The 26,667-nt window shown below is 35.1% G+C and overlaps 1 protein-coding gene across 1 annotated transcript in view; it reads left to right on the forward strand.

The window, feature by feature from the left end:
• LOC124355448 (dnaJ homolog subfamily C member 13) overlaps positions 1-26,667 on the forward strand; it is a 102,402-nt gene that overhangs the window by 59,910 nt on the left and 15,825 nt on the right. The window contains exons 25-35 of the mRNA XM_046806589.1: positions 291-426; positions 2,583-2,767; positions 4,062-4,253; positions 10,982-11,161; positions 11,740-11,898; positions 13,876-14,094; positions 18,626-18,773; positions 19,656-19,810; positions 21,370-21,481; positions 21,615-21,897; positions 24,093-24,303. Of these exons, the coding sequence (XP_046662545.1) occupies positions 291-426; positions 2,583-2,767; positions 4,062-4,253; positions 10,982-11,161; positions 11,740-11,898; positions 13,876-14,094; positions 18,626-18,773; positions 19,656-19,810; positions 21,370-21,481; positions 21,615-21,897; positions 24,093-24,303 (1,980 nt within the window). The remainder of the gene's footprint in view (positions 1-290; positions 427-2,582; positions 2,768-4,061; positions 4,254-10,981; positions 11,162-11,739; positions 11,899-13,875; positions 14,095-18,625; positions 18,774-19,655; positions 19,811-21,369; positions 21,482-21,614; positions 21,898-24,092; positions 24,304-26,667) is intronic.

A 26,667-nucleotide genomic window follows, 5' to 3' on the forward strand; every position in this document is an offset into this window, starting at 1 on the left:
TTCCTCTTGCATTCAATATTGGTTTTGAAACAATCATGAAAGAGTTTTGTTATTTTCATGTTATGCTGAATGTACATCATAAAAACTCAGGTGATATTTTTTTCGTTCATTTAACAAAAAATAATTGTTCCTTTATTGGGGACCTTCTGTCACAAAAAGCCATATAATAAATGATTTGTATATATATATTATTAATGGGAATGACTCCAATACATGATGTTATGTAAATTGATAAATCTTACAAATGCATTTGTTTTAAATAAATACTAATTAAGACATGTCGTTATCAGGACAAGTTCCAAATCGTGAACCGAGCTTACGAGTTCCTGTGCAGTAACAAGCAAGGAACAGAGAACGGTCCCAACCCTGACAACATTGTGCTGATTCTACAGACACAGAGTATACTGTTCCACAGATATTCAACAGGTGAGCTCTAACGTATCACACAAACTTTTTGCTGTAATTTTATGGGTTTTTATTGTGTGCGATGTTGAGAGTTCTGGGCTACGAAAATTTAAAATGTTTAGTCGCTAGGGTATTAAAGACAAAGGTAAATCGTACGCTAGGAGGGGAACAAGATATAAATGGGAAAGAAACTATGCCTGAAAACAGTACATGATTTGACCACTGAATGAAGCCATGCCACTGGGTCCAAGGTGGGGGTGGGGGGGGGGTGTTGCCAGTCTCCAGAATGCTTCATCAGACACGGGTTGTAGAGTAGTCTTTGGACACATATCAGCTGATAACTAGGACGGTTTGTAGATGCACTGGAACTTGTGGTATTAACATTGCCCAAAGGCAGGCAGTAACATAATACAACATCACCAGGATTGCGGCAGCACACAATACCCGTGGCATAGGAACGCCAGGACGGAGAAAGAGAGAGAGGGAAGAAACCTGAGCAAATCAAATAAAGAGAACCGATTCACAATGAATGTGTACTGCCCATCAAGCACGATGCTAGGAAGTAACTCATCAAATGAAGAAAGTTTTTATATCAAATATGACAGGAAGTAATCAACAAATGCACTTTTATCAACTCAAAGGTCATAAAATATTGTATAATATAGCCTTGTGCCAAGCCTAGGACGTAATATAAAATTTGTTTGAAACTCTCTCACCTTTCTCCGTACCCTTTTTTAATCCAAAGGATAGGATACAAAATCTCTGTTGTAGTATCAATGCCTACTTTCTACCCGAGAGGATTCCTCAACTAGTTGTCACACCAGTTGGTACGAGTTGTACCACTAGTTGCACACGGCTAAAAGCTGCCTAAGAACTAATTCATATCCTCTACCTTTTACTTAAATTAGATACTTTATTAAATGGGTTACCAGAAAATTTGGAATATATTTGTATCACTCGTAATACGTATTTTACACATATGAAATGTTAAACAAGTAGCATTATGCAGTAAGAGCATTATGCCATATTCCAAAAAAGTATGATAGTTGAGATTCAATCTTGACTTTTCCGAAGGTAGTGGGACACGAATTTGTCTTTTATCTAATAATAAGTGACAATATCTTGGCAGATTTGATTGCTGAATCATGGCAGGTTTGAAGGTTCGGCTTTTACACTACACTAAGTAAAAGATGTTTGAACAACTGGTATAAAAGATGTTCAAAATTGTAAAATATAAGATGAGGGTTATTGTAGTGAGGAAGTAGTGTGCTAAAAACTGTTGTTAACGTTATAGAAATATCTAATGTTAGCAGTACATGTTTCTTGTTTTTAGACACTGTTGTTTAGTTTCCTTCATATTTTTAAATGTTTAATGAAGATTATTAAAAAAATACACTCAAAGCAGTATATACTATATTTATTAGTGGTTTATTACTCCATAACATTGTTATAAATAAGTATTAAATATCAAAAAATAATGTAACCAATAATGGAAAACGTAATTGATGCATCACTTCATATACAAGGTATGTTCAAAATTAATGGAAATTTTCATTTTTTGAAAAAAAAAAATATATTTATATTTTAATTTCATCTATGCTTGTAAAATGACAGTCCTTTCTTTATTTTTGGAAATAAACAAGTCACACAGAGCCATGTGTAGAGAATATGAAGACTGCGGCATTGTTACAGTACTGTTTTTGTCCAAAAATTCATGAACAAGCAAAGAAGTGTGAGCAAAATGCATTGATAGTCTTGGTGCAAAATTCATGAATTGTTTTGCCACAAATCCGTTGGTTTTGTAACTTGTTAAAACTGTTTTAGTCAAAATTTTAATAATTACTCAAGTTTAATTTTATGCATGTTGAAACTTACTCCCGACTATACTGCTCCAAATGTCTGCCAGTCCAAGTTTAACAGATTTGCTCAAAGTGGCAAATATAATGCAGTAAATTTTAATTTTTGCAGCTATACTAGCGGAACTGCACCGTATTGTGCAGGAGATGATGGTTTACAGTACGAATCTTATATTTTCATCACAAATACTTTCTTTTTGCTTTTTTTTATATTTGGAACTAGTAACAAAAAAGTTTTCAAAAATTTCCTTGTGTTGGTTATAAGAAGTTGAACTGAAAATCGTCATTGTTTGATTACACGCTATGGTTGTGGTTGTGTAGAGCTACAACCGTACAAGTACGCTGGTTACTCGCAGCTCATCAAGACTATCCAGCTGGAGACAGCTGACGCACAACTGTTCTCCAAGCCAGCTCTGCTGCTAGTTGCTGCCACGGAGCTCGCTTACCATACCATCAACTGTTCGGCCCTCAACGCCGAGGAACTCAACAGAGAGGGTGGCTTTCAGGTATAGACATACTAGCTCTTAACCCTTCACACTTTCCTATAATAACAAGAGAAGTTAAAAAAATGTTTCTTTAAGTTCAGAGCTAATTTTTATTATAGCTAAATTATAGAAGGTAAAAGCAAAAAAAAGTATAAAACAGGGCGTTTTACTTATAATTAGCATATTTATTGATAAAAATTTTAAAAAAACTATTTACAAAACTGTTTATTTCCAATAAATTTTAATTTCAGTGTAAAATGTAATTACACTTTTCAGGAGTTTCACTGTGATGTGTAAAATTGTGATTAATACTATATAATGAGAACTGTGTTGATTTTATTAACATACATTAATTATTGTTATGCATACTATTTCATTAATTAATTATTTTTTTAAAGTGTGACATGTATAGAAATTGTATTATTTACAACTTCTATCAATTTCATTAAAATTTACATAACTAAAGCCCAGTACTGTTTATTGCATTCACTGAAATAATGACAGACATGTATTTCTCAAATAAAGTACCGGTTTAATACTTACCAGTCACAGACCCAAAATAGTGTAGAAGAAATTATTGCAACTGAATTTGTGATGGTCTTTCGTGAGAAATGAAAACAGCAACTAATATGTATATAGAACTAATGTGACAGCACAGTTTATCATAGATTTTTTACATTGTACTGTAATAATGTAGTAGAAAACTATCATACTTAAGTTAATTTTTACTAATTGATAGGAAAATCAGCAGGCGTACCTTGAAAACTTCCTTCAGTGGTCCATTTATTTAAGAGAAACATACAGACATATAAAAGTACACATATTTAGAAATTTTCGACTGCATTGCAATCTTTCTCAACAAGTAGAGAGCATTCAAGTCCAGAACGGCTTACATTTATCTGTCAAAAAAAACAATTATTCCATTTAACAAATAAGAGTTAGGATTGTATTAATAGTACAAACAAAAAGAAATTAAGATAATCATATGATTCAAAAACAAGACATAGTTTGATTGACCAAATTAAAGTTAAACCATTAAAAGTTTTTACTAAATCTAAGATTTTTTAGCTTTAATTGTAATTTTTTAAGTTTGTATCACATATTAACAAGTTTTTGCACTGAACTATTATAAATACTTCAAGGAGAGGTTGTTTTTAATGGTTGCTTTAATATACTACAATGTTTTGTGAAGGAGGATTTTTAATACAATTTTGTGTTATAGGTTGTGGATAAATATATTACATATAATTTATTCTTCTTTGTTTAAAAAACTTATAACAATTGTGTGAAACTGAAGTGTTTGCTCTGTGGTAAGGTGTTATTAGCAGCATTTTCCCGCTGTGTATCGATCCTGAGTCGCTCGTCCACCCAGCGAGACATGAACGTAGAAGTGTGCACACACTGTACTCGCTGCTTCAGTGCCGCCGCTCAGTTCCCAGCCTGTCGTTCCACATTCCTTCAACTGCCACAGCTCATCGACGATTTGCTCAGGATACTGCACTTCAAGGTCTGTACCAGGTCGACATGTCAGGTTCCATATTTCAGTAGATTTAACCACACGAATATGTACAACTGTAGGCTAACGTACAGATTCTTTATTTTCCATAGATTTAATTGTTTGGTATTTGTTTCTTTCAAATTATTTGTACGGGAAAGTTTGGAAAATGATTGGTTGTATAATTTGTTGTTTTTGTATCTACATTATTTATTATATTTGTGTTTAAATACTGAACACTGAGAATGACTGACATGAAAATGGGTCTCATGTAGGTCTAGGTTTGTTGGTACTTGGCACGGCCGCCCACGGGGGGGAGCAATGGCGCAAGTTGCGCCATTGAAACAAAAATTGGGGGGGAACTTTGAAAAGCGGGTTTCGGATACGTTATTTAAAAGTTAAAAAATGTACAAGTTTGCAGTAGTTTTAACAAATTAAAGCCGTGAGAGGCAAAAAAAAATAAATAAAAGCAAATTAAACTTCGCAATTCAAACGAGGCGAATGCAGTAGTTCTATTTTTAGACCAACAGACCCCCGCCCCCGCCTTGCCAAGGTCGTTGTCAAGGGGAGGTCTACACACCTCATCCCTTCCGCGCCGCCCAGTGCTCAGTCAGTCACGCATTGTCTTCAAGTGTAGTGTGTAGTGTGTAAACATAACCTCAACACAACACAATAATTAGTGTCTTTACGAACGTAGTGACCACTTGAATGTCGTGTGTGCGTTTCTGTTTCGTTTTGTTATACGAGTTTAGTATTAAGTAGCTACTGTATTTCTGTGCTGACTATAACTTTTTGTTTTATAGAATTAAATAATGCCTCGTAAATTAAAAAAGGCATTCAAATATAAGTGTTTGGAACTAATGTGCAATACGGTGCACCGCCATTACAAGTGGCTAGAACACTGTAAAAAGAAACACCTCTAGCCTATAAGTTCAAAAACAATATTGATATAAAATATAAAATAACAGAGGAGAAAGAAGGTGATGGACCTTGGATACCCTACATGGGACGTGGAGAACGTTCTACTTTAACTATGGACGACGAACCTCAACCATCAACTTCTGCGCAATCATCGGCTATTGAAAGGTACCGCAATATTACAGTAACAAAATGTCCATATTTTAGTTTGTTCAATTTTATAAGCAGGGAGTAAACACATATAGGCTATGCTCTATTAATGACTCACTCCTAAAGCTTTCAAAACATTAAAACCTTTCTAAGTAACAATTAATTAAGGCATTGAAGGCCATAGAAAAGGACAAAGCTTATAAAAGAAGACTAACAAATGATAAAAAAACTTCAAAATGCAAGTAAATATTATACTGTATTAAAGAGATGAAGCCTGCCTAAAATGGTGAAAAGCTAAATATATGTAAATATTAGCATTTTACATTTACAAACATACTATCAGCCAAATATTAAAGTAGTATTGGTCCAATACGTTACAAGCAAAAGCATCTAATGAAATAAAAATTCAAATACAATTTAGTTTAATAATGTATAAGCCTATTGGTCCATAGAGTTTTTGTAATTAAAATATCAAGATCGTTTTACTTGTTATTGTTACAGCTTACAGCTTTTGCTTTGTCCCTTCAAACCTATTAACACTCTTTGTATGTAGAAAGGAGTTGCTATCTTTAAAAAAAACATTTTGTCATAATATATTTTACCACTTTAGTATGATATTACCATTTTGAGGTGCCCTGAGACAAATGAGGTTTCTCTAAAAATATATGGCTTTATGTGTGTTCGTTTATCTCCTGTTCAGTGTAGCAGAATGTGGCATATTATTGATAATAAACTCAAAAACAGTTCTAATTAATCTGTACTTGAAAAAGGGTTAATAGATTTTATTAAATTTTGACTAGCAGATTATTGATATAAAAGTTTACAGTGAAGGCATTTGTCTATATTTAGATTGGTGATGCCTGGGCTAGAAGACAATCCACATTCTGGAACATCAGCTGTCCAAGACCGCAAAGACGAAGAACTTGAGCTGCAGTGTCACCAAAGAGGAGATGGATCTAAATATACGCCTCTAGTACTTGTTCATGATAAAGAAATTAAACTTCCAACGTCCTCCATGGAAACTAGCCTGCCAATGTCAACACCAGAAGAAGAAGACGAAGTTTTAGAAAATATAGAGGACAACATACCCACAGAGAAGATACCTGAACCTATTACTTTGACCGAACTTCAATTCTCTACAATCGATCCTACAGATCCAGCATTTTATGCAAACAAAAGACTCTCTGCTGAACTAATTAACGAAGCACTAAAGCTGGAATCACAAGACCTAAGTATAATAGATTTTCCTTCCTCATCCGGTAGAAAAATTCAACCCAAAAGTTAAAAAAAGTCTTTTACCTAATGGAACAACCAAAGATAGGAAGTGGCTTGTTTACAGTAGACATTCTGATGCTGTATTTTGTTTGCATTGTTTGATATTTGCTTTGCCATCAGAAAGAACAATTTGGGGTACCACAGGTTATAGGGGTTGGACGGATCATAGAGGAGATCGAGATATTGAACTTCATGAAAAATCAAAACTCCATATTTCTTCTCAAATTGGTAGATTGCAATGGATATCCAAAAAAAGAGTTGATACTGATTTGACTGAGCTAAATGATAAATTAGTCAGTCATCACCGTGAGGTTCTATCGGTCGTTATAGACTGCTGTCGGTATCTGACCGAGGAGATGTTGGCTTTTCGAAATAAAGAGTCTCTAAACGGAAAACTAGTAAATTTATTTCGATTGCTTGCTAAGTATAACCCAGACGCAAGAGTTTATTTGGAGAAGCTTGATAAGTCAAAAGAAAATAAAACTAAACTTGGTTCTAATTTTCTGAGTTACAGAAACATTTATGATTTAATAAATCTCATGAATAGAATGGTTGTTTCAAGAATTGTGGATCATGTTAATGAAACTAATACGTATTCTATAATTCTTGACTCCACACAAGATGTTAGCAAGAAGGAATGCACAACAGTGCTAATTCGATATGTCGATCACAGAGATACATTCGGAGAAATCAAAGAGAATGTGAAGCCAGAAGAGCGGCTTGTTAACGTTTTTACAAGCGGAGACACAACTGGCAAAAACTTATCAATTGAGCTATTAAAAACTCTCCAGGAAATTGGATTTGATAAGAATGGTGTGATTGGGCAGAGCATGGATGGTGCGGGAAACATGCGTGGTCCATTTAGTGGGGTCAAATCATTTGTCCTCAAGGAATGCCCTAAAGCATTCTACATTTGGTGTTGTTCGCATAGATTTGCCTTAGTTGTCTAAAAATCAATGGAATTGTGCCCACAAATAAGGGACATGTTCTCAACTCTGCAAGAACTGTACAATTTCATGTCTGGACATAAAAGACATCATATTTTCGTAGAGAAGTTAGAAAAAGGTCCATGTCAGGCTAGAAAAAAGCGTTTGAAAAGAGTCAATACGACAAAGGTGGTCAAGCAAAAACGATGCCGTAAAAACCGTTATAACTTGCTATGATGTCCTAAGAGAAACCCTGGAAGACATATCTGATAACACTCAATCTGAAACGGACTCAAGAACATCAGCAAAAGGACTTCTGAAAGCACTATTTGATTATGAATCTGCTGCAGTTATGATCATTGCTGCCGAACTATTCAAAATTCTGTCACCAGTGACTGTTTGTTTACAGTCTAAAATTATTGACTATGGAATGATTCCGACAGTGGTGTCTGAAACTATTTCTAAACTCCAATCTATGAGAACCGACGAGGGATGGGACAAAATGGTGGGCAGTATTAGTCATTTTGCTCAAGAACACAATCTCCAGAAAACTTTAAACAAACGAATCCGAAAGAGAAAAAGATTCATGGACGAACTTGACATTGATGAAATAATATTAGATCCTATGGCAAAACTGAGGACAGAAGTCTTCTTTAAAGTGCTTGATTCCGTGATCACACAACTACATGATCGTTTTCCTGAAAGGTCATTAAATTTTGTGCAGCAAATGACTCATTTTTCTCACGAAAAGCTTCTAAACACTGGGGACGACACCCTAAACCCAGACATTGTCAGTGACCTGTGTGGTTACTATGGATTGGATACCGAGAAACTTTGTGAGGAGTTTGATGTTTTCAGCCAGTTATACAAAGGCAGCTATCAAAATATTGACCTGTCAGATGTCCTTTCTTCAAAAGATGATAAATACAAAAATTCAAGACTAACCAATGAAGAAGTTGAAGTTGAAACCCAAGATTCTTCTGATGAAACATTGGATTGTACAAGTACAATTGCAAAGCAACGATATCTTGATCAATGGATCAAGAAGGGCTTTATAAGACCCTATCGCTGTTTATTGAACATATCTGGGTTTCCATATTTGACATCATTGTATCAGATAATTCTCGCCCTGCCAGCAACAAGTTGCTCAGCTGAAAGAGCAATGAGCAAACTTAAAATCGTTAAAAATAGATTGAGAAGCAGTATGGGTGATACCTGGTTGTCTGATATGTTGGTTTTGGCATCCGAAAAGGATATTTTACAATCAATTCCAAACAGTGAGATCATAGACAAATTTGGCATTTCAAGTGAGAACAGGAAAAAACTGCTGCTTTACAAAGGCCATCAAGGGTAATCAAGGGTTAAGTTCATCAAGTTAGTTACCTTTTTGAAACACTTCTAGCCATTTTGACTTTTAATTATAGTACTGTACATTGATTTATTATTTTGTATGGCATATGTGTTGTTTATACATTTTATTAAAAAAATTTGACAATAATTATACTGTATAATTTATACACCCCCATGAATTGTAAATTTTTTGGGGGGGAATGCGCCATAGCCTTTGGGGGGGATGGGCACCCCTGGTACTTGGTAATTTTTTTACTAAGGATCATTACTTTATATATACAATATCCTACTGCTCACTCCATCATTTGCTTCACAACTTATGAGTAAATTCAAAGCATTTCACGATCAATTGTTCAATGTCAGTACTATCTAAAACTATTAACAGTAAGTCATCCAAGTTAATGTAGATTTTTCACGAAAGCATTTCACGATAAATTGTTCAATGTCAGTACTATCTAAAACTATTAACAGTAAGTCATCCAAGTTAATGTAGATTTTTTATGTTTGAAAATTCTTAAAAGTTTTTGTAGAATAAAGAAATGGCTCATGGCCATATTGCGACTTGTCACATGTAAAAGGTAAATATGTGAAGCACCTTGGTGACTTTCACTCTTACTGTTGACAAATTATTCCTCTGAAGTGGTAAAAGCAATGCAGAATACATTGCATTGGATAGATAGCATAAAATTTGTGAACATTTTGGATTTTGTAGAAGAGTTATGATATAAAAGAGTAATATTCATCAGTAACATGTTACGAAACCTGAAGAAGCTGTGCTGTGAAGTGGCAGAGTGTGTGCAGAACATCTCTGTAGACTCCAGGCTTCAGGACGCTCTGCTGGACGCTGGAGTACTCTTGATACCTGCTCACTTATTCATCCATAACATGTTACAGAACCTGACAAAGCTGTGCTGTGAAGTGGCAGAGTGTGTGCGGAACATTTCTGTAGACTCCAGGCTTCAGGTCGCTCTGCTGGATGCTATAGTACTCTGGTACCTGCTCACTTATTCATCCATAACATGTTACAGAACCTGACAAAGCTGTGCTGTGAAGTGGCAGAGTGTGTGCGAAACATTTCTGTGGACTCCAGACTTCAGGACGCTCTGCTGGACGCTGGAGTACTCTGGTACCTGCTCACTTATTCATCCGTAACATGTTACAGAACCTGACAAAGCTGTGCTGCGAAGTAGCAGAGTGTGTGCGAAACATTTCTGTGGGCTCCAGACTTCAGGACGCTCTGCTGGACGCTGGAGTACTCTGGTACCTGCTCACTTATTCATCCATAACATGTTACAGAACCTGACAAAGCTGTGCTGTGAAGTGGCAGAGTGTGTGCGAAACATTTCTGTGGACTCCAGACTTCAGGACGCTCTGCTGGACGCTGGAGTACTCTGGTACCTGCTCACTTATTCATCCGTAACATGTTACAGAACCTGACAAAGCTGTGCTGTGAAGTGGCAGATTGTGTGCGGAACATCTCTGTAGACTCCAGGCACACTCCCCATGCACACTCTACTGGACGCTGGAGTACTCTGGTACCTGCTCACTTATTCATCCGTAACATGTTACAGAACCTGACAAAGCTGTGCTGTGAAGTAGCAGAGTGTGTGCGAAACATTTCTGTGGACTCCAGACTTCAGGACGCTCTGCTGGACGCTGGAGTACTCTGGTACCTGCTCACTTATTCATCCGTAACATGTTACAGAACCTGACAAAGCTGTGCTGTGAAGTGGCAGATTGTGTGCGGAACATCTCTGTAGACTCCAGGCACACTCCCCATGCACACTCTACTGGACGCTGGAGTACTCTGGTACCTGCTCACTTATTCATCCGTAACATGTTACAGAACCTGACAAAGCTGTGCTGTGAAGTAGCAGAGTGTGTGCGAAACATTTCTGTGGACTCCAGACTTCAGGACGCTCTGCTGGACGCTGGAGTACTCTGGTACCTGCTCACTTATTCATCCGTAACATGTTACAGAACCTGACAAAGCTGTGCTGTGAAGTGGCAGATTGTGTGCGGAACATCTCTGTAGACTCCAGGCACACTCCCCATGCACACTCTACTGGACGCTGGAGTACTCTGGTACCTGCTCACTTATTCATCCGTAACATGTTACAGAACCTGACAAAGCTGTGCTGTGAAGTAGCAGAGTGTGTGCGAAACATTTCTGTGGACTCCAGACTTCAGGACGCTCTGCTGGACGCTGGAATACTCTGGTACCTGCTCACTTTCCTCTTCTCCTATGACTTTACACTGGAAGAGTGTGGCGTTGAACGCTCAGAGGACACTAATAACCAGGTACCAACTTGTATTTGGATGTGAATAAAGCAATATCTTTTTATAAAAACATTGTTTTAACTTACCCTAAGTCTTCAGTCAGTTCTAGAGTTAAAAATAGTTAAGAATATACTAATCTGTACAAATCACTATGAATATCTTGGAGTTATTTTAGATTATACACTAAAATGGGAGAATCATATTGATAAGATGATTGAAAAACTGAATTTCCCATGCTAGCAAACATTTGAGACTTGAATGTTTTAAGAACAAAAACTGTTTACTTAAGTTATTTTGAGTCGGTCATTGTTTGTTGGGATAGTTAATAGCTCATAGAATATGTTTTTAAAATTTTGAATTTTATTTAGTATTTATTTTATTTGTTTACAAGCCCTATAACATTGTAATGTTTTCTTGCATTAAAAAATACATAAATTTAACAATGAAACGTTAAAGCAAACACACACATCATCGGATCTGTATAATGTTTTATCGGATTGTTAATTTTATATGTGGAAACAGCTTGTCTGTAATATTTTAACCATGATCATTTTAATATTGTTTGTCAAGCTTTTTATAATTGTTGTATATGAATGCAGGAGGTGTTGAACCGGCTGGCCAAACTGTCAGTGCAAGCGTGTGCGAGGTTGGCTGGGTACGAACCAGACAGCCCTGACAAGCCTCTGGTCAGACAAGTGATGAGTAAGCTGCTCACACCCTACCTCACTGACCTGTTTGCTGATGAACACCCTGAAAAGGTAATGCAAAATGTTCCTTAACCCTCAGACTGATAATAAATAACTCCCAGAATGAATGATACACTGGTTTTGGTCTTTGCATATTTTTCAGAATTTTTAAAAAATATGTGCTAAATACTAAATAATAAGTATTACATACCAATTTTTTTGTTAGAAATTAGAGAAAAATGTAAAATAATGCAAATATGCACCTACTAGAGTATTGTTTTTTTATTTGTACATAAATTGAAAATTTTTTGTTTTCTAAGTTTTACGCCATATAACTTTCACGTGACTTAGATAGTAAGATACTTTAAATGTACAAAATATACAGTTTTGTAGTGAACAAAAGTATTATAACATATTTACAACACATAAAAGTTTTTTGATCAAAATATAAAGTATGTACTACTTTTTTTGTCAGTGCGCATCCATATTGGTGCTTGATGAATTCTTTGGGCAAGAAGAATGTCAGATAATTATGAAATGTTTTCACTGTCACTATCAATTTTCACAACCCAACTCACATTTTAACCGATTTATAATCATCTAGACTACCTGACAACAAATCTAACAAAGAAATATCATCATGCACTTTATTTGCAGTTATGTCGCTTTTATTATCAGAACCAATATTTTCATTATCAAACAGTTTACGTATATCAGTTGAACAACGAGGATCAGCCATTTCACAACATAATAATCAATTATAAACAACTAGCCTACATAATAACCTAGCAAGAAAGAATGTCAAGGCCGTGCAGCGCGTCACCATCTGCATAGTCCATTGCATTTGGATCGATATCAGCTGACAAGTAATATTACGAACATAAACTATATTAAATGAATTGGTATTTATGAGTAGAATATTCAACACGGTACAAGTTATGTCTTTATAACTTAAACGGTGTTTGTGTAATAATAGCGGAAAGTTGACCAACAGCTGTGCCGTCTTTATCAGTTCACAAGCAGTATTAATGAACGTCTGTGCTGTCGGTCAACAGTGGGAGAGTTAATTAATTGTATATATTTCAAAAAATATTAATATCGGAAACTTTGCCAACTAAAATATTTAAGTATGAAATTGTATTGCCCTTTAAGTGTGTTTTAACTCTATTTAAGTAATATACAGGTGTTAATTATACAGTGCGAGACATTGTTGGATACATACTGAGTAGATGTTACACACTAAGAAAGACATTTTTAATTAATTTTTTTCCAATAATGAAAATTACAAGACAATAAGGAGATGTAATAGTCATAGTCATAGTCAAACTACTTTATTCTGTAATATGTACAAGGTACAAAGAATAGCGTCACTACAATGAAACTAATACTAATATTAATTTTAAAATATAAGTAAAAAAATACAATCTTAACATCTTAACAATTTATCTTCAATTCTTCTTTAAAAGAATTAATTGGTTTTTCTATTGAAATATTCCTCAAAAGAATATAGAGACAAATTAGTTAAATAATCTTTGACTTCTTTTTTTAATTTTAACAGATTTGTTTCCATTATAAATTTTGTTGGTAAATTATGTAAATATCTAACACTTCTGTAATACGTTTTCTTTTTGTAAAATTCAAGATTGTGTTGATCAACATGTCTATTAAAACGGGTATTATATGTATGTTTATTGGTTTGTAGTATCGGATCAAAAGATTGTTTTACATAAATTATTGATTCAAATATGTATAAACCATATACTGTCAGAATTCCAAGTTCAGAAAAAATATGTTTAACAGAATCTGTATATCTTAAATTTTTCACGATTCTCAAAGATTTTTTTTTGTAGGACCAAAAGCCTATCTAAATTACTTATTGTTGTTGCTCCATAAATGCTTATTCCATAAGCTAAATGTGAATGGATCAAAGAGAAATATATTAATTTAAGTGTATGTAAATTACTAATTTTTGCCATTTGTCGCAATGCATATAGACCAGTAGACATCTTCTTAGTAACATGATCTACAGTAATACTGTACTGTTTGCAGGTGTTAAAGCTGCTGACCAGCAACAGTGAGAATCCGTACTTGATGTGGGACAACAGCACTCGAGCAGAGCTACAGGACTTCTTGGAGACTCAGTGTGCACAGCGAGAACACCAGCCACTTACAGACATCCAGTTCTCGTATTCGGGCCACGCTACAGAGCTGGTCATCGGCAACGTGTTCATTCGACTATACAACAACCAGCCAGCGTTCCCCATCAAGGTTAGAGCCATAGGTTGGCCATCATTGAGAACAAAATGTTTATTAACCGGGTAATCTTACCATTTTTGGCTGAATCTCAAATAACTCACTGCAGTCTTGTTAATCAGTTTTGATGGAATCAGACTTTGTTTGGTAAGGCCCACTTTGGAAATACATGTAGTCAAGTCAAAGTCAAAATTTTCTTTATTCATATACATGAAGTACAGAGATAGTGTCAAAAAGTAGTTAAATTAATTGGTAACTTGAAACGTTTTGCATAGAGCATTAAGATCCATGATTGGTCAGTTGGTAGAACTCTTTGAGCGTGTAGATGGCCTGGCGTGAGAGCAGTTTTCGGAGTTTGAACTTGAGCTGTTTCCCTCTCTTCGTTCTTATTTCCGTTGGCAGACAGTTGCTCAGCTTTCTTCCCGTGTAGGATGGTGTTTTCTCGTACTGTGCTAAGTGATGAGTGGGAAGTGGATACATCGTTCAGTTGTGGGTATTGTAGTAGTGTAGGTCTTCGAGTCTTAATAGGTTTTCACTATCAATGTACAGGACAACTTCTTGGATGTAGAGAGCTTTCACGGTCAAGATCTTTGCAGCTCTCCTAGGAATGGAGATTTGCAAGAATTCTAACTTCCTTTTTTATAAAGGGTTAGATTTCTGGTCATGTTAGCATTTGATGTCTCTCCCCAAACAGCTAGACTGTATCTTAAGTGTGTCTCAAACAGAGCAAAATAGGCAGTACGTGCTGTCGTCAAGTCACCGATTGTTTTAACCTGCTTGAGTGCATATAGGCTTGAGTTTAGCCTATTACAAAGCTGGTCAATGTGAGAAGTCCAGGATAAGCTTGAGTCAATTATGATTTCAAAGAATTTGGTTTGTTCAACCAAGTTGACATCTGGTAGACAGTTAATTTGTCCTGCTCTTCTCCCAAACCCTGGTTAGTTTTAGAGGGGTTAACCACTAAGTCATTGACATCACAATATTGATAAGCCATGTTGACCGCAATGAAAGCATTCAGACTGAGATTTTCAGGTGTATTGTTGTCAAGGATTAAAGTTGTATCGTCAGCATACATCAAAGTTTTAGAGTTTTCATGTAAGTATTCTGGAAGGTCATTAGTAAAGAGAATGAACAGCACTGGGCCCAGCACAGATCCCTGTGGCACACCTCTTTGTATAGGCTGAGGTTGAGATCGGATTGCTTTGGTTAGTTCTTTTTCATTTGATTTTAGTTCATCTACTTGACTTCAGTCTTTGAGGTAGCTTTCAAACCATTTCAGGGCTGTTGCTGTTACACCCAATTCTTTTAGTTTCTTCTGTATCAGGTCATGTCCCAGACAGTCGAAGGCTTTACTTAAGTCCAGAAAGACAGCTGTAGTCAGGTTTCCGTTTCCTGTGCTATCAGTTATTGATTCCACTAAGTCAATCATTGCTGTTATAGTAGACTTGCCTTTGATGAAACCATGCTGAGAACTACTTATCAGGTTGTTCACTTTACAATGTTCTAATAGCCTGATAAGGACTATTTTTTCACAAAGTTTTGAGACTGTTGGTAGTAATGAGATGGGTCTGTAGTTACTTAATTCTGCTTTGCTCCTAGTCTTAAATTTAGGATAGATTTTTGATATTTTTAGTGCCGAGGGAACGTAACCTTCGTTGAAAGATCTATTGAAGATGTCAGGAAGGGAGCGGATAAGTTCTTCTGCACAGTGTTTTAGTATTTTTGTGGATATGTCATCAATGCCGGCTGAGTTTTTTTTATTTAAAGCTCTTTATAATTGATCTTCATGTACGAGAACAACAAATCACTAAATAAAAGCATGGTATCAAGACTGCCTGCACGATTATTAATACATCGGAAATAAAACAAAACAAAAAACCACAATCAACTGTGCAGTTAGTGTATATGTCACTTCCTGAAAAAACCATTTTCAGTGTTAATACTACATTATAGTAATTTAATGTTTTGTTTTATAATTACTTAACCAAAGACTAACAAAATCACGTAGGACTAAGTGTGCCATTTTGTTAATTGTTAATTTATTTATTTTTGTTGATGGCAAAAATGCTACTAGATTAGAAATACTCTTCTTGTAATAAAGAGTTTCATGTGATATGTTTTGCCTATAGACTATTAGTGCATTGATAGCAGCAACTATAGACAATAGACAATAGGCTTTATTCGTACATTCTTAGAGAATTACAATTGCGTCAAAACAAAAGTATAATTCATGGATAATACATGTATACTTACTTACTTGAATACTTGTGATCTACGTCGCTGACCGACACTTGTCAGATAGACTGCGTCATTAATACACACAGTGTACAATAAATAGATAATTAAAACATGTAAAAATACATTACAAAATATTTACAAGATGGCGTACGACGTGAAAGTTAAAAAAGTGGCTCATGATTTAGTTCTTCCAGGGAGTACAGAGGCCTCTCAAGCAAACGATCCTTTAACACCTTTTTAAAATCTCTCATTTCCAGTACTCGCACATTCTGCGGCAAAGTGTTAAAAATCTTGATTGCAGACTGTGGGTAGGCCTTTTGAGTGCCACTGAGACGACAGCGGGGCATGTCGAGGTCCTGAGCTCGGCGGGTGTTATATTTATGCACGTTGTCTCTGGTCACAAAATCAGCCAAGTTCTCCCTAAGAAGCACCAGGGTGTTGAGGATATACTGGCTGTATACGGTGAGAACGCCGAGTTCCATAAAAAGGGGCCGGCAGTGTTCGCGCGGGGCCGATGATGTTAAGATTCTTAAGGCCTTTTTCTGCAGCAGCAATACATCCCGAACAGCCGGGGAATGTCCCCACAGCACAATGCCATACATCAGGTGACTATGAAAAAGGGCATGATACACAGTCAAAAGATAAGGTCTGGTTATCAAAGCCCTTAGCTTCCTCAGGAGGTAAATGACTCGAGAGAGTTTGGTACATACCTTTGATAAGTGGTCGTTCCAACTTAACTTAGAGTCCAGCCAGAACCCCAACAGCTATACCGCCTCCTGGAAGGGGACCCCAGTCTTCAGAGTGCAAAGCAGCGTCTGGGTTTTTTCTTCATTTATCTTAAGTCTATTACAGTTGAACCAATCTTTAGCCTCCTCTAGTAGGTAACTGGCTTCCAAACGTAGTTGGGTGATGTCGCTCCCTCTGCTCATCAGGGTCGTGTCGTCTGCAAATAACAAAGTTTGGTCGTTCATATGCAGGTCATTGATCATGATGGTGAACAAAAACGGCCCGAGAACAGATCCCTGTGGAACACCATGCAGGATACTTTTAGTGTTTGAAGAAGCCCCCATAAGTGACACTAGCTGTTTACGATTGGACAAGTAATTGCAGACGCTGCTTAGCACTGTGCCATTATAGTTTTAAGTGCCACTATAGTTTTAAGTGTCAAGATTCCATTGGGTTTTCCAACTTAAGAACTCTTTAATTGTGTAAAATGGATGATGCAGCAATCATCTTCTTAGCTCTCTCTTTAAGGCATTGCTACTGCTCTGTGATTTGATGTCTTCAGGCAGGACATTAAAAAGCTTGGATCCCATATACGATGGCTTCTCTGATAACAGTGCCATTCTGTGTACTGGTAAGGTAAAATCTGCAGCCCGGCGGGTGTTGTGTGTGTCCAGGTCCCTACCCCTTGTCAAGGTTTTATTGTATGTGTACATGCAATCAATTGACGTATGTATAGAGACGCCATAGTGATTATGCGGAGCTCAATATAGGCATATCTACAACTTTCTCTTGGCTGTAGACCAGCTATAATGCGGACACACTTTTATTGAAGAATAAGGATTCTTTGTAGATTTGCTTTACACTATCAAACCGAAACCGATTTTGTAGTCTCCCTTCTTTTCGCATAAAATTATTTATGTTGCACCCAAAGTATTATTTATTGAATAAAAACTTTAAAACTTCATCACAAGTACAAATAAAAATTTAACAGGCCTAAGCAACAATAAGGATAAAATATATGAGGGAAATATTCGTATAAAATGTGTTTGCTGATCGAAATCATATGCATGGGGTCGAACGCAACCCATACAATGAACAAAGTCTTCTTGACGGCAACACAAGTAGGCAAAAACTGGTTGACATTGACCATTTAGTAGGTAGGATGCTGCCTGAAAGTTTTACATTAGACAGCATTTTATTTCGCATTAAACAATTTACAGAGTTGTGTCTGGGGTAGAGCCTACCCCAGCATGTGTGCCTGAGGGTTAAAAACATTCAGTAGACTGCACCTACAGTGTACAAGACACTATTAGGACTATGAGGAGGTAAAATTAAAAGTAGATAGCTTTGTGACCTGTGCTTGTCTCCGGGTCGCTATAACCAGCCTAACAAAATATTTTGTCTGTGATCCTCAATGGGTTAAGCTCAATAACATTTTATTAAGATTCATTATTAAGTTTCTTTAAATGGCTTTCTTTAAAATTAAATTCATATGAGTTGTTTAATGATGTGGTAACCGGATGTCTGTATAAACAGAGTCCAGATTGGTTAGAGTGAATACTCTTAATGTTATTCTTTCCAGAATCCAAAGGGTTTTCTGCTGGACTTGCTGGAGTATGTGCGATTGTACCAGCCATCGCAGAGAGGTGATGAGCCGAGTGACCCGGAGCGCAATGACAGAGTAACCATGGCTCTCCAGGCTCTCAGTAATGTCATCAACAGTAACCCTGGTATGTTCCATCCGAGTCTAACCAAACAATATCATTTTGTTTTAGTAACAGAAGAATGTCATGAGTCATTTCTGTTACTACTGTAAGTACCTAAAGTGCTGACAATTACATTAAAACGCAATTCTTACTTTTTTACGTTATTGTACATTTTGAAAATGAAAGGATATTGTCATAATTGCATCTGGAGTTTGAAGTTTGTTTTTGACAATGGAAAGATTGTGAAGGAAACAGGATTTTTCCGGACATTTGCCATTGTTCAGTGATACAAAAAATCAGTAACACTACATTTCAGGAATTTTCAGGAATGTTGTGTGTCATGTACGACTGTCGTAGGTGGTTGGTCAACAAATGCAGACCTATTGTGACCTGTATTCCTTAGTTCAGTTTTAATAATTAGTGCTGTGTTTAGTTTTTTATTAAGTGCATGTTTTAGAGTTAGTGAAGTTGACACACGACATGGTGGTTGTGATTCCTGACTTAAACGTGTCAGAACACTCTGGTATGATTTTTTATTTTAACATAGTTTAGTTATGAGTTAGGTTAGTTATTCACCTGAAGGAGACATCCGATTTCAGATCTCGAAACGTAGTGTTATTGATGTTTTGTATCACTGAACGATGACAAATGTCAGGAAAAATCCTGATTTCTTTGCATCTGGAGAGTTTCATTAATAGGCCTATCTGTTGTATTGATAACCTAAATTGAGACACAATACTCAGTCAGGAAGTTGACTTCATTATCACACTAAACAAATTATCATTTCCTAATTGAAAATATTACCAATAAATAAAAACAATTCCAAAATTTGTATGTAGATATCCAAATGAATATGTGTATTACACCCCTATTGATCCTATTATTTACAAAGACACATCCATACAGGGCTGGAGATCCAGTGTATCGGACACTTCAGGCTTTTGTTCCCTCTATTGAGTCTGGAGAGTTGCCGCAATATCCAGCAGTCGGCGCTGAAAGTCATCAGTTCAGTCACCCGCAACCAGGAGTGTATCAGTGACGTAGCTGCTTCCAACGTCCTGGTAAGTTTTCACTGGGCTTCGTGAGTTTATAATAGGAACTATTCATAATCACTGCCAGTTGAAGATAGAAGTTTCTTCAAGGTTCAGTTTTGGGATCATTTTTATTCTTTCATTATATTAATAGGATTAATTATGTCATTAACAATAGAATTTATGAAATGAGACACATTTGTATTATTGTTTTAAGAAAGGGGGCCATCTGACCAATAATAAGCCAGGAATTTTGTTGTAAAACTGGGAAGATCTTAAAAATAATGTTTTCTCTCAAAGAACTTGAGAAGTACGAAAATAATTTAAACAACTCATTGAATTGGGAGCTTATTAATTCCTTTCATTGCATTTTGTAATACAAGGTCTGAGACACAAAAAAACTTTAAATGAAGAATAATGGTATGACATATTGGCAAAAGTTGTCCTGACGCCGGTTAATCAAAAATTTACTCCACTAATGTAGTGGATTCGATCTTGGCTAATCTAAGCTACATGTCTCATCATAAAGTGCCCTGAACGATCTATTGAACAAGTTGTGACCTGAATCTCACCCTTCTGTTGTCTTCTTTATTTTTTCATTTCGTAGCCGCAGTATGTTATTTTTTTTTTCAGGCAGGAACTGTTAGTTATCGAATTTAATAAGGTTTTGTTATTTTGATGTAATTCTATTCTTGTATAATATATAATCTGAAGGCAAATGCAAAATAAATGGAGCCAATAATTTATTAGGTTATTCAAGAACATTCAAAGAGAAACTGTGGTAAATATCAATAATTCTTCCCCAGAACGTGAATTTCAACATAATTCAGTAACTTCCTCAAGACATTCATTTCAGTTGACCGTGGTACTTCTATAATTAAGGTAGTGTTGTTTTCTGATTTCAGGTTTAATAAAATTGAGTTTAAATATAAGGGAGTGTTCATTTCTTTGTTAAATTGTGTTGATGAGCTGATTTAGTTTTAGTTAAAACTGAGTACAGAAATGTATATATTTAAAATATGTCAACAGAGTATTGGCCTCTTATAATAATGAAGTAATCAATGTGACACACTAAGTTAATTATATTTGTTGTACATTTATCACTAAGTTAAGTGCATTAACACTTGTATTAAAAGTTTGTAGTTGTAGAAAAAATGTCAAAACTTCCACATGGGTATCAATGCTATTTTATTATTTTTAATTTTACTATGTGAGTGCATACATTTTGGACAGTAATCAATCAATTAGACATTCCAATATTAATTACTAGATATGCCACCGATACCAGTTACCATTTTGATAACATCTATAAAAGTTTATACCTGAAATGTAAATCTAACTATTTACGATGAAGTGGTTTTGTCATATTTTGTTAGACCTTGTTGTATATTCTACTCATTCATATATCAATGTCATTCAATAGCAGAAGTACATAAGTTAATAAAACGCTAGTTAAACATTATATTTTTTCCTCAGGACAAGTCATGGAAGCAATCCTATCCTACCACTAAAAACAGTGTCAATGCTCTAGTATATGTTTCATCTACCTATTGATACTATTTGAAACTGATATAAACAGTGATACTCAGGTATATATGCTACTGGCACTGTACACTATCGAGGAAAGCCGCTCTGTGTGCCTGGACATACTATATGCTCTGGTCTCCAACACAGCAGTTGTCAAAGATCTCTATGCCAAAGGTTAGTCCATTTATACATTCTTTACGTAGTAATTCTTCAGTCAGTTTGTTGTGTATTTTCCTCAATTTTTTTTTACTAAGGGCTTTTGGGTGGCTTCAGTGACCACAATTGTGTATGGGTTATGTCTGTACAGGTGGCTACATCTACGTGCTGGATCTGCTGTTCTCCGCAGGCGTTCCCGAGGTCCAGACCAAATGTGCCGAGTTACTCGGGCGACTGTGTGCGGACAAGCTGTCAGGTCCCCGTGTGCGACTGGCCTTGGACAAGTTCCTACCCCCTGCTATCTGTGACGCTCTACGTGATAGCCCTGCACAATGCCCCTCACTTCTTGACACCAATCAGGAGAACCCTGAGCTTGTCTGGGATGACGAGTCTAAGCGCAAGGTGGGCGCAGCCATCGCCAGTCTGGCTAGACGGTGAGTTAAATCGTTTTAGCAAAATGCGATAATATGGTCACCAAACTATCGTATAAAGAAAGGTAAAACATGATTTAACGTGTAGCATATTTGGCACTCTCATTTGTTGTTTAATCCTGTGCACTTGAAGGGAGTATATGTAATTTGTCCTTGGAACTCGTAAGGCCACCACCACTGGCCACTAAACGTAGCAGTTATTTTCTAATGTTCTCTTTGTTTTATATGAATGGTGAGTGATGAAACCTGTCGTGCAGCTTTATTTTAAAGTAATATTTAAGTAAAGCAGTAAATTTTAAATTAGCCTATAATTTTTCTCTCAGCATTGGCTGTGCCAATAAGACGAATAACACGTAGTGGGCCTATTCACTAAAGTGATAGAAGGGATAGAAACCTAGAATATTTTAATAGAAGACATGTGCTAACTATTCTTGACTACACATAGGTGTGTATTTTTAAAAGTTTTATTCCGTAAAAATTGTAGAGCCTGAGAAAAATGTCAAATAGTTCATATCTGAGTATAACATTACTGTAAAGGCCTACTTTATAACATTTTATTTACATATATTTGTTAACAATATATGTATAAGAGTTAAATTTCCCAAATGTATGTTTATATTTGTATTAGAAAGATAAATTTAAAAAACCTTTTAATTATTTTTGATTTCTTCCTTAAATATTTTAAATTATATCCAAATGACACGGAGGAAATTGAAAAATAATTCCGATCTGGGAGGCAAACAGCAAATATGGCCACCGAGCTCAATGAAAGTAGCACGGCCATCTGTACTGGCCATACAAGTTGCGAGGACAAACTACGGCAAAACGAACTCGAGATGTCTGCAACCTTGGTGTAGCCAGTGCTGCTGGCTTTTTCAGCACATAAGGTTAAAGGATATGTAATCAAAATATTCATAGTCATAAAAACGTAACAACTTTATAATTACATTACAGTGCATGGTGAAACTCAATGCTTTGGAAAATATAAACTGGAATTTACAAGAATAATGATATTTGTTTGTTTATTGTTAATGTTTATTTAAAGGAAGTAACAATAACTTCACTACCAACTATAACAATATTTGGAAGTCAAAGACTGCTTGTGGTGTATAAAGGAGATATTGAAACAGAGTAATATGAATGGCTGTTGAGAAAAGGCTCAACCACTAACTTTCTCAGGAACTGTGGGAGTTATAGTAACTTTTCACCAGTAAATCATCATTGTGATTGCCACACCATAATTTTGCAGGAAATGATTGCCTGCCCCTCCTAAATTTTCATTTATTATATCGACCAACTTCAATGTAAAAGCGGCTAATTCTATCATCTCCTGTGGAAGCTCATTCTACAGGGTGTCGATAAATTACTCTATCAAGCTACACCATTTGATTTTTCAGGTCAAAATAAGTATTGTCATGTAGAGTATAGAGTATTCATCTTGCTTAGTTTACCGTCTGTCTGTATGTTTATGTTTGCTGGAGAGAATTGTATCTTTAGAATTGAATAAAGGTATAAAGTTGAAACTTTGCAACTTGTTTTGTTGCATACAGTCTTTGTTGAAAAAAGTTCAGAAAAATATCTTAGGTTTAATATTCTTAGGTATATCAGTAGGTTTAAAAACATTAACTAAAAATATTATAGTTAAAAATACAAATTTTCAAACTATAATAACAAAAATGAAGGAAATTTTAAAAAGTGCATAAAAATATTGAAATATAGGTTACTTTTATATGAACATTTTTATACCAAATTTATTTTGCTATGTCAAATAATAGTCTTTATTATAAAAATTATTTATTAGTTATTACTGTTAAAACACATTAGTTATTATTATACTATTAATAATAACATTAGCTATTATTATAAACAAGTATGATAAACATTATTTTTATGATGTACAAAACTTGAAGCAGATATTTTATTACATATTTTAAAATCCCAAATTATAACTATACCAAGATATATTAAAATGTATAATCTATGGACAATACTGACCTCTGCCTCACAGCTGCTGTTTGTTTCATCTGCGTCACATCTCTTTTTTTTGTCTGTATTTCGTGTAATAAAACTCATAATGAGTCAATGGAGATAAAATTAACATTTTGACTGCCAAGTGGCACAGTGTCTGTTCTTGAAAATCTCATAACGATTTTGTTGCGTTAGCTCTGTTAAACTGATGTGTGGTAATGTGATGTTAGGCACTACGCAGCGCAACGTAAGAGCCACGACGCCGTGTTGACGCTACCAGATACCAGCATCGTGGGCATAAACAGCAAGGAGGTGATGGTGGGGGGAGTGTATCTGCGGCTGTTCAATAACAACCCTGGCTGGCCACTGCGTAAACCCAGAGATTTCCTCTCTAGTCTACTTGATACTTCCATCAAACAGCTCAACAAGGATGGCACTGACGTAAGTTCACCGAGTCTTTAGATAGTTGCCATAGCCTTGTCTATTCAGTGTTTATTAGTTAATTTGGTAATGTAGTTGTATCACCAATTTTATTTTTAAGTTTACATTTTTTCTTCATGTTTGTGTTTTTATTTCCTTTAAGTATATTTATTGTTTACCATTGTTTCATAGAGTCTATTATAATAGGCTCAAAAAGATAATTTACAATAATACGTATTATTTGCCATTCAAATTTTATGAAGATCTTATTTGATTTGAAAAAATGTTATAAATTACTTTCTATTCAACAATTCAAACATTTGTTGTTTTTTCCTGTTATTTTTATTCATAATTGTTTGGTTGATTAAAGAACAAAGTGAGGCTCTTCATCCATACACGATCATAATTTACTGTTTGATATCGTGAAATTATTTTTGAATGTTTGCATGAATATTATAGTTATTCAGGAATAAAAGTAATTTTATTAAAATCTAAAAATAAAATAAGCAAAAAATATGTCAAATACAACATTTTTACTTACTTTTATTTGTAACTTTGAGAGACAATTTTAATTTATCAATTAAGAAAATGTTTCTTGTAGTTCTTTGATTTTATTCACATATTGCCTAATTTTAAAATAATAATACTTTCTGCTATCAAACATTCCAGATTTAAATTAATATTAAATTTGTATCTGAAGAAGACATGATTAACACGAGCTCTTATCTGTCACCGTTCTTGTAGGACATCAATGTACAGGATTCACTACAACTATCAGAAATAGCATTGAATAAATGTATGTTTACACTTGATATTTAAAATATATATTTAATTTGTACTCATTTTGTTATGTAAGGAATTAAGTGAAAAGATACTTTTATTTTAATATAAAAATGTTTTCAGTTGTTGGATAGGAGTTGTAAATTAGTGTTCTTGAAATCTACTTCCAAAAATCATTTGTAAAATTTGAAAGTATTGTCTGTTTGAGTTTAATATAGAGAAGTGAAATTTGACTAGAAATGGGCCAATTGTGATTCTTTATTAATTAATTGTTTAATATATTTAGCAAATAAATAAGGTGGTTTTAATTTCTCTACATTTTTTAAACCAGCAGCTTTGAAACTTGCCTATAACCGTTCCACTTTTTTAAGTAACATCGACCTTGTGTATGCTACTGACTTTCCTCTTTATTCTGTTTGATAAGTTCTCAAGTCAGTGGCCATGAGAACATGCTGATAAAGCTAAAAAATGCTACTTACAAAACAATCTCACTTTTAATTTCAACATTACGATTCCAGTACAATTAGTTATAATTACTGATTAATGTTTAAATGTGTAATGCTAACTGTAAATTATCAAACTAGTTGCAAGTGTACTTGAGTATGAAAGAATTGGCTCAACAATTCAATCAATTTTACAATTTCATAGTAAAACAATTACTTTGTTTTGCATTGTTGATCAAGATTTATCTGGATGAATCCTGTTATTTATTCATTTAACATTTGTTTCTAGTTTGTTTATAGAGGAATTTCTCCCAATAAAGGAGTTGTTTGTCAGTTACACTAGCTTTGGTTGCAGTGGATATGGGAGGGTAGAGACATGAATGATTTATTTTTTAGCTAGATATTTGAAACCAACTGTCAGAAATGTCAGCCAATGAGATACAGATACTGGACATTATGACTTGTAGGGCATTTTCCATTTCTTTACTTCATTAAATTAAGCTGATACAAAACTATTATTTACATGTCTGATTGGAGTATAATGAGTTTTAATGAGTCAAACCAAAAAGATTACTATCTGTGGAAAATTTATCATTTGCATTTTGTCACCTTTTTGTTGTTCTCCCATTTTTACTCACACTGAAACTAGGAAAACTTACTAGGAAATGTCCCTCAATTTATTTCACAAAAAAACTAGGTTGTGTTCTTATGTAGTGTAAATTGGTTCTCCCCCACACCTCCGATTGAAAAAAACCAGAGAAAACTCCACCACTATTCTTGCCACAAATGTTAATTTTAAATTAATAATTTGGGAAATTGCTTTCAATTTCAAAGATTGTGGAAAAGAGTTGTATTGATGAACTGTTTTCTGACACTAGTTTTATTTGTAGTAATTACAATTTACTGTGCAGTCATGAATAATGATGCGACTCTGCCCTCTGTACATGTTATCTAAATTACGCTTCTTATAGACCTATCATCAATTTGTGATGAAAAGAGCTTTTAGTCAAATTGGTATGTTTGACTTTTTTGCTTGACCTCATGTGCAAAAACTGCTCTAAGTGACAAAAAGCACAGAAAAACTGACAACTGCAGCGAATTTTCCACTGGTTTATTTTGTACTTGATCTCCAGCCAGTACTCAATTTTGAATATTACAAATT

The sequence above is a fragment of the Homalodisca vitripennis genome, chromosome 2, assembly GCF_021130785.1.
Source record: "Homalodisca vitripennis isolate AUS2020 chromosome 2, UT_GWSS_2.1, whole genome shotgun sequence".
In the NCBI taxonomy this organism is placed as follows: domain Eukaryota; kingdom Metazoa; phylum Arthropoda; class Insecta; order Hemiptera; family Cicadellidae; genus Homalodisca; species Homalodisca vitripennis.